This window comes from Dermacentor silvarum, chromosome 4 (assembly GCF_013339745.2).
Source record: "Dermacentor silvarum isolate Dsil-2018 chromosome 4, BIME_Dsil_1.4, whole genome shotgun sequence".
Classification (NCBI taxonomy): domain Eukaryota; kingdom Metazoa; phylum Arthropoda; class Arachnida; order Ixodida; family Ixodidae; genus Dermacentor; species Dermacentor silvarum.
In genome coordinates this window covers 116,403,254-116,418,898 of record NC_051157.2, presented here as the reverse complement: position 1 = coordinate 116,418,898, position 15,645 = coordinate 116,403,254, and the positions used below count along the sequence as shown (strand labels likewise).

Sequence of the window (15,645 nt, the reverse complement as noted above, 5' to 3'; positions counted from 1 at the left end):
CACTGATCTTAAAACAGCGCAAAGACGACAGCGCAAGGGTAAATGCTCTTGTACACCGCCAAAAAAAATAAAAAATCCAAACCAGCATTTACGATTTGTGCTGCAGCCACAGAAGAAACGGTCTTTAAAGATATTCATGCTGTACACGCACGTGTAAACACGTAGTGACGCGCAGCGTTCGTGGTTCGTGGCCTCTGCTCGTGGCCTCTGCGATCGGCTCCGGCAGCACTTCCGGAGCCAATCGCGGAGGCCACGCCATGCTATCCGTGGTTCATCCAGTGCCCGCCAGACGGCGAATCTGCTCGATGTCACGGCCCATAGATGAAAAAAATTAAATAAGATAAAAAAATTAAATAAAATGAAAAATAAAGGGCCTCTCTCTCGGAAAGCTCGAATGGCTTACGACGTAAACTTGCGTATAATAGCTGGTCGATTACTTTGTGTTGACGGATATCGCTATCCTAAATTCTCTTGTCATTTATATGCTGAACAACAAGCGTGAGAACAGTACCATTGAAAAAAGAGCGACAGTGAATTCTCGACCCCCAACACTCGAACTAACTTTTTATACTTCGTTCTTAGTTTTCATTATTATTGCAATATGTGCATAGTAAGATGACACGGCTCGTGTTATCTTAGCTTATGACCACTTAATAACACTTTGTGGCTATTCAAGCTTTATATCTTGACAGTGTTGAGCTGCTAAGCACGTGGTCGTGGGATCAAATTCCGGCCATGGCGGCCGCATTTCGATGGGGGCGAAAATGCAAAAAGCACCCGTGTACTTAGATTTGGGTGCACGTTAAAGAACTCCAGGTGGTGCAGATTAATCCGGAGTGCTACACTACTGCGTGCCTCATAATCAGATGGTGGTTTTCGCACGTAAAACCCCATATTTTTTTATATCTTGACAATACCTTTCGTGATCCCTGCGATACCACGGTTAATAATCCTGGAGCAGAACTTTTGTCTCTGAAATTACGTTGCTGCTTCGGTGCACTTATTCTGTGTCCTACGCTTTGTGCTTAATTAATTACAGTGGCTGATAGAGGCGGCTATCGAGTACATGGGCGCGCGTCTTCCCGAGCATGCTGGATTTGTTTTAATTTTTCTTCACCTCTTGCTGTATTGATCGCGTCGGTGTTTCTGTACACCTACATCCGGTCAGTTTTTCAATTAACTTTCAACTAAGCGATTCTGCTGATATTCATTATTCCTAGTGCCTTCTTTTATAACGCAGTTTGTATTTGGGGAGGGGGGGGGGGGGGATGACACAAGAGCCATCTAGTGCGTGTTTTTTGGTCTGTGTTGCTCATTGTTTTCTTTCTTTAGTGAATAGTAATGTGGAACGTTTCACTAGTTTGTCACATATTCCAGATTGTAGCCTTGTCACATGAAAGATCAGGAATAAATGATATTATTTCACGTGCGCGATATATTTCATTGGTGTTGCAGGAGCTCTATGCACAATCCTACGTCTGCTGCGGCGTGTTGTTCGCCTCCATACCAAACTTTGCAAATTTCTATTCCGAGGACATCAACAATGGTGTGGAATGCATCAGGCTACTGAATGAAATCATATTTGACTTTGACCAGGTAAGAATCTGTCAACAAAGGTTGCCATTTCGGGGAAAAAAATAAAGCATCTTGCACAGCAAATAGAAAATGGGTACTCTTCACTTTTTGATTCCCATTGCCTATCTCTGAACAACTTCAATAATTGTCGCTCTAAACTTGTAACATTTGAGTACTATTCTGAAAGGGTAAATTTAAGCACGCCGCAATCCTCAGACCACTATCCCAACCCCTATCACTTCTATGGTTTTTCCAAATAAAAAAAATGGAGTGTCAACGTTTTCCTTAGACTCCATAAAGTCACAGACGCTTTGATGATTATTCAAAAAAGTACGTCGTCACCAGCTCTCTAAACGTAGCAAAAACAACACCGCTTAGAATGTGATTAACAGCAACCATACGGCAGCTTTTTAGCGCTCTCTGGTGAAGTCGACGAATAGTACAGCAGAAGTGATCGGCCTTGCGCGTCCCTCGCCCGACCGAAGTACCTACCACGTTATTTTCAACTACCGCGAAATATTCGCAATTGAACACTTATCAGTTAACTAATCACTGATTGCGAGCACTTACATGATTCTAAGTGGCATCTCTCCTTAGTTGAAAGGCATGCTCCTAGGAAGCACAGTTATTGTGGCGCGAACTCGTGTTAAAATTTCACACTTACTGCGTTAACGCTTAGTTGGTTGGAATTATTTTTTTATTTTTCGATAAGTCCCGACACATAGCTCAGAATTTACCTTTTTTTTTTACAATCTCCCTCTTGCATTAGCTGCTTGATGACGAAAGGTTTCAATGCCTCGAGAAAATCAAGACAATCAGCAGCACCTACATGGCGGCTTCTGGCCTAAACCCTAAAGACCAGGTAAGCGCGTTTCCAGTTGATTTCTTGTGCAAATACCCGCGCCTCTTCCCTCTGCACGTTACAGCTTTGACGAACGTTCGTGCGAGCTCTTCACAGATGACTTACACTTGTTCCATGTCCGCTCCCTGGCTGCTATATTTCTGAGAAATGCATATACTTGGCGTTTATTTTTCTCAGGCGAAATCCGGTTTTTTCTTGCAATACAATTTACGTTTAAAACTGTCGTACAATGAACAAGAATGCTTTCCAGGCCAAATTAAGGAGTTTTTGTGGTAATCACACCAGTGGTAATTATTTATGTTTCTATTAGACCTTCAAAAAAGAATGGTATGTGACAAGCACGTGTGTAAAATTTTCTAGCTTTTGCAGCAGTCTCTTTACCGTGTCACTGGTAACGATGTGTCTTTCGATGACTTCAGAATATATTTGATAAATTAAAAATATAGGCGATTAAGCAGACACGAATGAGGTGGGCGTTTTAGACCTAACTTATTTCTTTTAACGGCAGAGTGCAGAACGCAGAACTGCCTCATAACTTAAATGCGTACTGCGGTGTAATGTAGAGCTTAACTTATAGTACATGATACTTGGCATACTTGGCTTTTTTTATTCTACAGAAATTTGCCACCGTGGCCTGTCGATTATGTTCTGATGGTTCAAGTAAATCGCCCGTGTTCTTTCCATTACAGAACCTTGCATCATGGGTTCACCTAACAGCTCTAGTGGACTTCGCCATTTCGATGAAAGAAGCCCTTGAAGATGTCAACAAGCATTCCTTCAACAACTTCAAGCTGCGTGTAGGTAAGAGAGCCTTTAACGGAAAGTGCAGCGCCAGCCAATCTTCCTGCTGTACCATGGTTTGGTCTTGCTATGTGCACCAAATATATTTACCTGCTGAAAAATCCAGGTATTTTTTAACGCGTGCCAATCATAGGCGACTTTTCTTGCAAGAACTGACTGAAGAATTAGTGGGGTCATGACATCCGGATACAAAGTACTAGAAGGCGACCGGTCTTAATCTTGCGCCGCGCTTGTGTAGCGCTACAGGAATGAGCACACGGACACCACAATAACTTGCTATCTTTCTATGCCTTTTATGCCATTAGCAAGTTAACACCACACAGCAAACAACAAAAAGAAAGAAGCCCTAAGGGGCGGATGTTGGATAAAGGCGACCTAGGGTGACCATCTGACATTGCTGCACCGTCCTGTCCTTTGGTCCTGTGTTTCCAGTAATCTTTTCTTGCCTTGTTCATAGTCCCCTAAAGATGAAAGATGTGTCGAAGCAATGAATTTGTTAAGTGTCTTTCTTTTTCTATACACACTAAAATTCGAGCCGAATAGTGAAGCCTTCCTAAGTGGGACGCCTTACGATACAAGAGATGTGCTTTACCGCCAGAAGCCAGGCTGAAGCTTCTGGAGCCCAATTCGCTTACTAGAGTAGAACCCCGCTGATACGTTTTTCGCGGGACCGTAAACAAAAACCGCAAGATCTGGGAAACGCAAGAGCCGAGAAACAGGAAAAATTGAGAAATTGGAGTAGTGTTGAACTGCACACAATATTATTTTAATTCTTACGTGTGAAAAAAAAAGTGGTAGTTTTGCCCGACAGCCGAAGTATCGATTGCGATAGCAAATTAGTAGACAGCTATACAAAGTAAGAATAGTAGTTTTATCGTCCGTGTAAACGTGTAAACATTCGCTTATTAACTGTATTAACAAGCATGATGACAGCGCCCACAGGCAAACATAAACACATCACACTCGATGAGCGCGGACTCTCGCTGTCAAACGCTGGGGTGAGGAATTTAAGCGCCGCTGCAGAAGCGATCGAAGTGACCTTCGTGCTGTTGTCTATCGCTTCAGCGCAAACTGAGCGCCGAGAAAAAAAAAGTTGCAGTGGCTTAGCTCGGCTATGCCAGGATATACGTAGCGTTAGCAAAGGTTCAGCTGATTATTCTTAGCTTTCCTGGTTGTCTCCTACGCTCAACCGCTAATTGCCAGGCAACTACTTCGGGATCCGATGAGTCGAGCTTCTCCGTTCTTCTGCGCTGTTGAGCAGCATTTGCGCTCTCCTTCTCCATGGCTATACCACACTGGCAAACGCCAGTCAGAAGCGCAGCGGCTCCAGCGCAGTGTCAGACGGCGACTGCACAGCGAGCGCGCGCCGGCGCCAGTGCGTCTACCACGGCTACGACGTCACTCCTCTGGAATGCGCAGACCGGCGGCGGTGAGTCGCGCGCGGCAGCGGCGGAGTGCGCGAGAGGTGCCGGCTGCGGTGGCTCCGGTGCGCAAGCCGTGTGACATCACTGATCCTTGCGCATGCGCAGCACGGCTCTTGATGTGCCGCGCGAAACGGGCTTGGCTAGGCCAGTGTAGCTAACGCTACAAAACACAGCACGCACAAAGCTACGAGCCGCCGACGCACCTACACTGCGTAGACTCTGCCCCCAACGCAGATCGCTTTCAAGATACGGCCCGCGCGCAGTACGCAGTTGATGCCTGAGCACAACGCTTACCGCTATCCCTCCCCCCTCGCTCCCTTGCCGGTGCCTCGAGTGCAACGCAAGAAGGCGCGCTTCCTCCCTGCTTTTCTTTCTTTCGCGCGCGAGATTTAGACGCGGTCGTCGGCTCCCCTCGCACGCTTTCACTCGCACATACAGCATACGGCGCGGCGACGGCGTTATCTCCCTTGGACTCTATACGGAACATATATGAGCCAAAACCAATTTTAGGGCCGCAACGCGTCATAGACACGATCTTTAGATAGCAAATACGGATCTCAAGGGCCATACTTTTGCTGGCAGACACAAAAATATGTCGTAAGTGTCGCCCCCGGCACTTTGGGCGGCCAACGGTCATCGTCAAGCAACCAAGCCAAACGACATGAAAAGTCAAAACGGCCGCTCGGGCCGGCGCGGGGTGGCAGTTCGCAACGTATGATGCGGGAACGGTTCCACAGTTGCGACGCAACAGCGGGGTTACCAATGCATGAGGTTCTATGGGAGCTGTGCCGGGACCGGCCGAAAACGACGTAACAGCCGGGAAAACGCAGCACCTGGGAACGTAACAGCGGGGTTCTACTGTACTAGGATCAATACTCAAGCATCCGTGCAAGCACAAGCTAACCATCTGTGCTATAGGACTTTAGCGCATCTCACGACTATAGAACCACCACAAGTGGCTGTAAGACATGAATTTTCAACTACCATGAATAATATTAATCTTTTGCCCTGTTGAAAATTTGTCACCATCAAAAGGGAGCAGGTGATATGTGAAGAAAAAAAAACATGCTAAATGTTTCAGTGACCACTGCCTCTGATTGTTTTTTACAGCGAAGCTGTCCATGGCTACGGTTCCGTGCATTTTTGTTATGCGTCAACAGAAACTCAGGTCCTGAATTTGATGCTAAGTTGTTTGATTCGATGCAAAAGCTTATACGCCTCATCACCTGGATATGAATTTTCATTACGTTAGTACCATCAGGTACCATTTTGAAGATCAGTTGACTCCCAGGTAGATAATAAAGGTTTCTCAAAGATTTGCCGCTGTGCTACCAATGTCTGCCATGCCTACGTTCGCACCGCCCTCTCTTTGTCGGCGTTCCTAGCGCTACCAAGTTTCCTTTGCTTCCGATCTCCCGTGGTGGTGGTGCCGTCGAACTTCACGCGTGTCTAGTTTCCTCCGGCACCTCTGGGCGGCGGTCCCGTCGTCCACGAGAATGTATTGACCCTTTTCGCGGAGCAGTTTGTTTTAGAGAAACGAGATGGCGCTCACGGCGGCGCGCCATACCTCTCCTCAGCGACCGCGCACGAATACGAAACCATCACTGCTTCTACCTTGCTTCTGTGCGATCAGCTGTCGTAAATGCAACTGAGTTTTCGCTAACACACTGTGCTCCAATCATGCTAGATTGAATCGTGTGGATGGAAGACGTGTGCAGTAGTTGGCTGGAAAAATTGTGACTGGCATGTTAAGGAATAGAATGAATCTGTGTGGCCAAGTTCGCGGACCGCTACTGCAACTGTCCGAACGTGTTACCGGCACTTCGTGATGTACGGCTTTCCTCGAGGATACAGAAATTTGCTCATCCGCCAGCCTTGTATCGCTAACCTTCAAAGAAAGGGCTTCATCCCCAGAACGTCGGCAAGAGTGAGTACCACTCGTTAAACAATGACAAAGGGAGTAGCGCCGCTTCCTGTCATAGTAAGTTTCGCGCACGTTATCTAAACACATCTGTCCCGCCCACTCTATCGCCGACGTATCAAGAATAAGTGAACGGGCGCACACTTGAATATATGCGCACTGTATACGCACAATAAATGACGGACTACAGCTATGGCGCACGAAAGGTCGAAGCAGAATGTTTCGTGACGGTCCACAAGAGTAAGCGAGTTACTAGCTGTAATATATATTTGCTCCAAGGTATTACAGTGTACAAAACAGCTACGTTTCAAGCATTGTGCGCAGCAAGAACAAATCTATCGGAACTGAGCACACCCGCGAGCGATTAGGCAGAAAATAATCAGATAGTGGCCGCACCGAGGAACTACACTTAGTCAGAAACTGACAAGCTACTGCTTCAAAATAATTGCCGAATAAAGACCAAAGAGCAAAACACACTAATCCTGACTGAATTCATAATCGGAAAGCTGGGTAGCTTGGAATACATATTTAGCCCCGCTGTTAGAACAAGCACCATATACGCTGCTTGCGCCGTTTGGACATAGCTTAATCAGCTCCGAAAGCGCTTTTGCATGTTCTCTGAAGCTGTGATCAAAGCTTCGTGTCGTCCACCTAGTCACCCTCTACGATATCACCGAAAACAGAGGTTTCCTAAGCCGCCCCGGCGTCATACACTTCCATTGTAAACAAGGAGGCAACGGAGGCAGTTGAAGCAAGCAATGGACGCGTCACCACGTGATCAAACATGGCAGCGCCCACGGGATCACCGCAAAAGGGTCAATATAAAAAACCCGAAAGACAATTTGCCGTTCTCCATTTTGAATTTCACTTCTCTTCTGTTGTCGTAATGTGCAGGCCGCGTATAGTTTGTACTCCCGAGGAGCAACGCGCCTAGGCGCTGAACAGCTTCGCTGTTCATCCACCTTCACACACTGGAATGACTGACAATTTTTTTTCTTGTTCTTTCTTTCTTTTTTCTCTTTTTATTGCGATATGAGAGACAGAGTGACAATCCGTGCTGACATATTCATAGCAGTGGTGAACATCACTATTTGTGCCATAATCGCCAACGCGATGATTAAGTGATGTTTACTAATAGAATTACCTCAACGGGCATGTTGTATTTGCAGAGTTGAAGTTAGCCTGTGTACGAAATGTAAACTTTCGACTTGTGTACCTAGAATTACTTCCGGGAAATACGGACTCCAAAAGCACGGTGTTGGCTTCGGGCAGTCAGCAATTCATGTACGCACAGCAAATTATATTGAAGTAATATCTCACTGAACATCGGAAAAATAAAGTGCCGAAAACTGTTTATTGGCACCGCAACGTATGTAATCGCGCATTTTATTCCAGCACTCTTTTATATATATGCCGCTTTCTTGCATGGCATGTAAAATAATTTACACCCTTCAGAGTGAACAAAGGTGTAAGCAGGCCTATAACTCGCACATTACTCTTTTCGGGTGTAAGCAGGCGAGTTACAGACTGATTTACCGCCTTATTCACAAGGGGGTAATTTCCGTACTTTCCGGTGTATAAGGCGCGTTTTTTTTTCTGAATTTTTCGTCGGTGCGTCTTATAGAACGGTGCGACTTATGTACGTTTTTCTCTCCCCGGAAAAGCTGCCGTCAAAATCGGATTCAATGTTATGGCCACGCGAAGCGCGCTGATTGACGTAATTGCTACGTGTTCTGTGCGCGCTATCGAGGTGCCGGGTTCTTCTCGTGATCGAGTTCCCGAGCGCCGTGCGACAAGGCCGAAGCAGCAACGCAAGCGGCAGCAGGCCGACCGCGAGTCGGCCGACCCCGAATTCGTCGCATATACAGATCGCTGTCAAGATACGGCGCGCGCCGCTGCGCAAACTACGCAGTTGCTACCAGATTACACCCTCCCCCCCCCCATCCCTCCCAGCGCTGCCTTCCCGCTTTCCTCCCTTGTGCGCGATTCGGCTCACCGTCGGATGCTTTCACTCGCACCTACAGCGTAACACGCGCGGGGACGATGTTATCGCCCTTGGACTTCATACGGTACATCGCGGCAACCACGACAGCATAAATGCGCCTGGAGCGGAAATATATGGCACCCATACGCTTGCGCGTGACCCGCGTTCACGAAAGAAACGTCACGATTTTTTTAATCGCTTACCAAACGAAGAGGTGCGTCTTATACACCGGTGCGACTTATATACGTTTTTTTTTTTTTCGGAAAAGCTGCCGTTTTGAGGGGGGTGCGTCTTATACAAAGGTGCGCATTATAGACCGGAAAATACGATATCAGCTAACTATGCTTAAATTCTAAGCTTCTTCACTAGGAAAACCTCCGGATCATCCTTGTATTGGTCGTGCTCTGTCAGTTGGACTCTATATCTCCGGACAGTGATCTACTCTGCTACTCTGTCGAGCCGATAATCAGGAAGTAATGTAGTCGAAGCAATATAATCCTTACAAAACGAGTCCAGGAAGCACAGAATCCATGTTGGAAAACGACCTGTCGGAGCACGACATGTTTTCGTGAAGGAGATAAATTGACGTTACAGTGAGGCGCGTGGGGGGAGTCTCGTGAGCTGCGTATACGCCTCGAAATGTTTACGCACTCTCTGGTCTTTGTGCCTCCTAAAAATTCTGCAAATGTTCAAACTGAGAACAACCACATGAAGAACAATGTGGATGACAATGTTGGATGACAATCCATGGTTGAGGAGGCATACATGATTTCTTTTGCTGTCGTTTGTCTGATGCGAACCTGTTGGCCCTGCGTAGTTACGTCATTATTACAGCGGGATGTCGTATAAGCAACCGCATTCTTTCGTACAGGTGGTTTACGACATCCCACTTTTTTTCGTCGGCAACTATGAAGAAAAATACCAGGCCGATACTTGAACTAACGTTTCAGGGAAGATGCTTGCTTTTCCAGCTGAGAAAGGAATGTGGACTGACTTGCAATCCACAGTGCTTCATTTAGATCTCCTGCTGCTCAGTTCGAGCGCTTGAAATGTTAGGTGGCACGCCAAACATCGCGTAAAATTTCGTGATTTGTTATGCGAGTCACAAGAGGCGCCTCACTTACGATAGCGCACCATCACGATATATCATTCACAAAGAGGTGTTCAATTTACAGAGTTCGGTCATTTACTAACGTGAGTTTTAATTGTCCTCCTATACTATCGCTTTACCTGTCGCGTGCCTTCTTGGTTCGCACATGATGTTTTTTTCACCGTTTGAGCATCTTTTCCGACTGTCTAATCGCCTTTTCAAATAAACGTCTGTTCTTAATTGGTCAGTGCCCGTGTTCCTTAAGTTGTCGGGCAGTCCCCTAGCAACTACGCGCTGTAATCCTCCTACTAGTGCTAAGTCTACAACGGAAGGGCTACATGATTAACTTTGGCCCCCTAGCGCTGTTCGATTCGCGTCCACCGTCGAGCTTTCGCGCTGCGCACGTTATTTACCGACTATTGCTTTACGGACGCGGAGTAATTATTGCCTGTCGGCGTCAACCCGAGGTCGGCAAAGGTCGCAGGACCTGGCTGTCCATTTCCGTTCGTGAAGGCACTCTGTCACTATTCGGAGGTCACGGGCGTCGGTCTGCAATATAAGGACACTCAAAGGTCATAGGGCGAAACAAAGGCAGCTTATAGAGAAGGGTTTCCCTGAACTGGAAATATTAAGCGGTGTTCTGTCCTTCACTGTTTTTCACAGCCTTCATACATTCATCCATTTTGTCTCTGTTGAGTTTCGAAGCAACTTTAATTTATCTGCTATGCACTGCGCTAACCAGTTCTGAGACCGGGCTCATTTTTTGTGGGCCCCAGTTGAGCTTCGGTGGTGGCAGTCCTCTATTCGAGGCTGTCGTATAATAATGCGGCCAGTTTCGTGGTGTACCGAGGTAGGAGCCGATAGCATCACTTGCAGGCGAGTGTACAGACTGCGCCTATTGCGGTTAGCTTCCCTTGCTGTGTTCGAGACGCAAGCCGTACTTTGTGTGAACAGGAATAAGCCACGGTCCTCTGGTTGGCGGCGTGATCGGAGCCCGCAAGCCCGTGTACGACATCTGGGGCAACACGGTGAACGAGGCTAGCCGAATGGACTCCACTGGGGCCCTGGACCACATCCAGGTGCCGCGGGCCACGGCGCAGCTGCTCGAGGAGCACGGCTACAGCGTCCAGTGCCGCGGACTCGTTCAGGTCAAGGGCAAGGGCACCATGGAGACGTACTTCGTGCTGGGCAAGAAGATTGCGCGCGCACGCTCCATGAACCGGAATCCGAGCACGAGAAGCACGCTGGCTGCCTTCGTCTACGGGCTCGTGCAGGTAAGTACCTCTCGAGAATGTAAGGCACAGTGCGCGGAAATGAACCGAGCTGTCAGCCACTCAGATGGGTCTCTCTTGAAATGCAAGACACGCTGAAGGCTGTATCGCATAAAACGCAGCGTAATACGTGGTCACTTTTTAGGCACATGAGCCGCGACTCAGATTGGAAGGCACCTTTAACATGAAATTGCATGTGTGTGCACCTGTGCGCGTTCTTTATGTGCGTTTGTACGCCTGCGTGCTTGTACAAACTTTCGAGATAGGGGTCTCAGAAAGCAAAAGCGTAATAGCCTGTGCGTCTTACAATAAGCGACGCAGGTCGTTGCTTATAGCATGAACGCCAAACATAGGTCATCACTCCACAAATTGGTCGTAATGCGTTGGGAGTTCCCACTTTAGTCGTTTATTGCAAATTCTAAGGTATGAATTGCAATGAACCAGGCTGCTGCACACGTCGTGACAATTAACACGCTTTCCTGTATTAATGCTTAATATACGAGCTGTTATGACTCGACCTTAAGCCGTAACCACGGGAGACGTCTTTCCGGCGTAACATCCGCGCAGCGCTAACGTGTCTCACCTTCGCGTAGCTCATTATACAATTCATACTCGCAGTGTTAACGAAGGATTACTTGCGTTCCACGTTCTCGTCACTACAGCGAAGTTCAGTGGTCCGTTTCGAGCACATCGGGAGCAAGTTCTCGAGCTAAGTTTTGGACAGGTCAGCTCAAATTGCAAGCCAGATAGCCTATGCCACGTGTTCCAATGGCAGTAGTGAAGACTTCTCAGCCTATTTTAGAAGTATGACGGATTGGGCCAGCTGGTCTGTCATTAGCACTTTAGCTACTTAGCACTTTAGTTTTAGGAGGTGCGTAGTGCGCTAACCAGCGGACAGGACGACGGCAGACAAACACGAACGCTAACTTTCAACTAAAGTTTATTGTGATATGCGCAATATTTATACGGGTTAAAAAAGACTGGCTGTAACGAAGAGCCCACGAATCCTAGCAGCTTGTTACAATAAAGCACAGTAGAACATTAACCCTCAAGTTTATCTCTCATCGTCTCAGTCCACTGCTTTGCGCAAGATGTCTCTGCCTCAAACAGGCCGATGATTGGACTTCAGCTCTGCGTGGCCCATTTCCTTTCTCACCACCTGCTCCTTACTCGATTTGCCCAGCAGTATACTGCTCGACCGTCTTCGCAGCGCAAATCACAGCCTACGTGAACGGCCACGGAAGGTCTGCACGTTGAAATTTCGATAGCTTTTTTTTTTTCTTCCACTCGTTTCAAGCAGCCAACAAAGGGCGGACTGCTTCGCGTCGTCCGTACGTTGAACAAAGCGCGCGCAGCCTCGTAGGCCAGCTGTCATTGATCGATAGAACTTAGCATACCGATATGAAATATTCCTGCCAGAAACGGGTTTCTACCAGAAACGAAGAAAATAATAAGAGGCATTGAGAAGAAAGGAAAGTTGCCGCGCCCGGAATCGGACCTTCGATCTCGTATGTCCAAACGGACGCTGTGCCACCTACCTACGTCAAGACCAACTTTTCTTGAAAGAAAAGAGAATAACAGAATTTTCCACAAAAGCTTTCTGTTTAACATGAATGTGTTATGAATATGTACGGTTCCTCCTAGAAGCTGGACAATCTACGTTCGTAACAAAAAAAAACCTACGAAAGCATAAAAAATATTTACCAACACCGTTATGCGGAGTTGAATCTGGGATCCTTCCTTCGCCTGCAAAGCATCTACACCGTGGTTGCGCCGAGTTAAAGTAGGCAAATACGTTTTATCATATCGTCCTTTAATATGAGAAATTGTCTTCAGTGTACCCGGTACGATGTTGCCTAAACAGCATGTGCTTTCTGCATCTACTTGCAAAAAAGAAAAGAAAGAAAAAAACACGCTGAACAGAACACTGAACATTCCGACCTCTGCTGAATGGAAGAGTTGCATAGTTTGCCAGAACCGATTATACAAGGTGTCCCACGTAATTGTTCCAAAGTTCAAAAATATGCGAGTGCCACTTAGCTGGACAGAACCAAGGTCACCTTTTTTTTCCGTCGCCTAAAGCAAATCAGAATACTATATGTTTTTGCTTTTGTATTTCGCCTAATTACATAAGTAGTTATAATTTAATAAAGAACTTCTCAGATATTTTAATCACAGCAAAATTCCCGATCCATCTTTCCGTTGCTCCATACGTGCTACATTGATTGAAATTCCTTTATTAGAAAATGGGGAGGAGCATGTCCTCTACGGAGGTGGACGGGGCGTTGCGAGACTACAATGTCGTTCACACGGTCTCACGATGTCTTGGTTAGGGCTTCGAGTCGTGCGAGTGATAGTCACTCGTGCTGCGGCTGTGTGTGGTCAGGACCGTGATTTACCAGTCCCCTTAAACCACCTTGATAAGGCCGCTCCGGCTACCATATTTGGCAAATAATAGCTGCGTGTTAGGATCAGTGAGCAGCGCTTCGCGGTAGTTCGTACATTGTAAAGCCTGTATGGTCATTCCCCCTGCATCGAACGCAGAACATTGCCACATTATCTGACGAAGGTCTGCGCGGCAGCGCAGCCCCAATGCGTGCACGTCACTGTCGTAATGTCAGGTTGTCGCTGTTTTGCTATAGAGAGTATGGCGAGTAGGCTGAATCTGCGAAAACCTTATTGACGAAGACCTCTTGAGAGAGCAAAAGCGGAGACTTGCTCGAAAAGAGGATAGGCGGGGTAGCCTGCTAAAGACGTTGTTTACTTGAAGTACGCAGGGACATACGCACATAGCGCATGGTGGCTACCGAGAGAGGCTTAGGAGCTCATACGGTCCACTCTGAGAGGTCGGGAGCAGAGAAAGATTGGTCGACCCACCTGCGGAAGCAGCAGCGGCGTGTGCCCGCCGTATTGCCTCCGGGCACAACCCTGTGCCCCGGCGTCCAGATGATTTCTATCGGGCTGTTTGCTTTTTTATGCCTATACGAAGGATGCGTTGAATAGCATCCACTTTTTCGCGTACTGCGGGCTTCCTTCAGGCTTAGAAAACACTTTTATGTAGCACGTTGTACAGCTTTCGCTATTCAACGTGCTACGTAAAAGCTTTTTGCAAGCCTCAAAGAAACCCGCAAAGCACGAAAAAGTGCGCCGCGCGACGACCAGTGGGGCGGTACATTGCACGTGCTTCTGCCGGCTTCTTTCAGGAAAAAAAATACTTTTATGTAGCATGTATGGAGCAACCGATACATAGATCGGGAATTTTTCATGATGGCCTACAATTTCCTGATTGAAAATTTTGCTCTGATTAAAATGTCCGAGAAGTAAATTATTCATAATAATTAATTATGCAATTAAACGAAATAAAAAAATTGTCTGACTTTCTCCAAACGACGGAAAACAACATTGCCTTGGTTTCTGTCCAGCTCCGTCGCACTCGCTTCGAATCATCCCGAACCACTCCCACCGCACAGGCCCTCCGCGTGGCGCAAGGTGTTAGTGAACAAAAATTGAATTTCTCACAGTGAAATCCGTCAGAAAATGGTAAAGCACGACTTAACCACATTCTACAAACATGGTGGCGTCGGATTGTAATTTGAATGTACGAGAAAACATAATTCTGTTACGAGGAAACTCAAACACAAACCCCTTTTCCAGCATTTCTCCCCATACCAACAGTGGCGCGCTCGGGTAGATTACTTGCGAAAATCATATCCGGATGGCGTTCGCAACCTCGGCAGGTCAAATTGGGACTTCGCCTGCCTGATGCGTTTTGAACACGCGCGCGCGTCGGGGCAAGAGCAAACAATTAATAAAACAATAAAAAAACGTCCTAAGACTTTCATATGTTAATATAAGACGAGATATATTGCCCCTGGAAAAAAGTCTTCCCAGCAATGCATTTCTGTTTAAAATTGAAGCCGACTTTAAAGGGATCTGTGTAAGCTTGTGCTTCGTAAGCTGGCTTTCCCACGTTCAATGTTGCAGTGAAGCCTATTCACAAAGAAAAATGCTATGCGAACGGGGCCCAATAACGCTATGGCTTCCCACTCTTAAAGGCGAAGCCTAAACGTTCTCCAATTTTTTATTGAGTTTTCTTCGGAAAATTCTTGAGAACGTTGTAACAGTACACCTCTGTCACCGTGTAAGCTAGGCGCCTCATTTGTCGCAATTTGGCTGCACCCGCCCAGTCGTTGCCTTTCTCAAGGCAAACAACCCTGAGCCAGTCGTTCCAGTGCCTTACTTGCCTCGAATGCTCCGACTTGAAGTTCCGACACGCCCTCTCACGTAAAGGCTGGCAAATTCTGGCAGCCTTTCTGGCAAATTCTGATTGCGATCAAAATTTGTTCGCAGTAAACTTCAGTTGTAAGTCCGCCGTTGTACTGTTTCTTCTTTCTAAGTGCTTGCGTCTCTACCTGCTGGAACCATCATACTGTCATCATTAGAGGCCGGATCTTTAGGCATTAACAAAGCGCATTTTAGGCGCCAAAAATAGGCAGGCAAAACAACGTTTGAGGCCTCCAACGTGGTAAATATAGGCACAATAAATCTTTACATAAATGCCAATTATTTCAAACGAAGACGTGCGCGACCTGTATCTACGACAAAAAAAAGAAATGTTATTGTGTATGATGGCACAAAGGCGCCAACAGTTGAAGATAGCCGTGCAATTGCCCCATAAACCTGCTGGACTAATGACGATCAATTGGCTTAATTCTAT

The 15,645-nt window shown here is 46.8% G+C and overlaps 1 protein-coding gene across 1 annotated transcript in view; it reads left to right on the top strand.

The window, feature by feature from the left end:
* The window catches only part of LOC119448858 (adenylate cyclase type 5-like), a 741,406-nt gene that overhangs the window by 720,558 nt on the left and 5,203 nt on the right, over positions 1–15,645 (top strand). The window contains exons 19-22 of the mRNA XM_049665963.1: positions 1,456–1,596; positions 2,345–2,437; positions 3,127–3,238; positions 10,612–10,931. Coding sequence (XP_049521920.1) covers positions 1,456–1,596; positions 2,345–2,437; positions 3,127–3,238; positions 10,612–10,931 — 666 coding nt within the window. The remainder of the gene's footprint in view (positions 1–1,455; positions 1,597–2,344; positions 2,438–3,126; positions 3,239–10,611; positions 10,932–15,645) is intronic.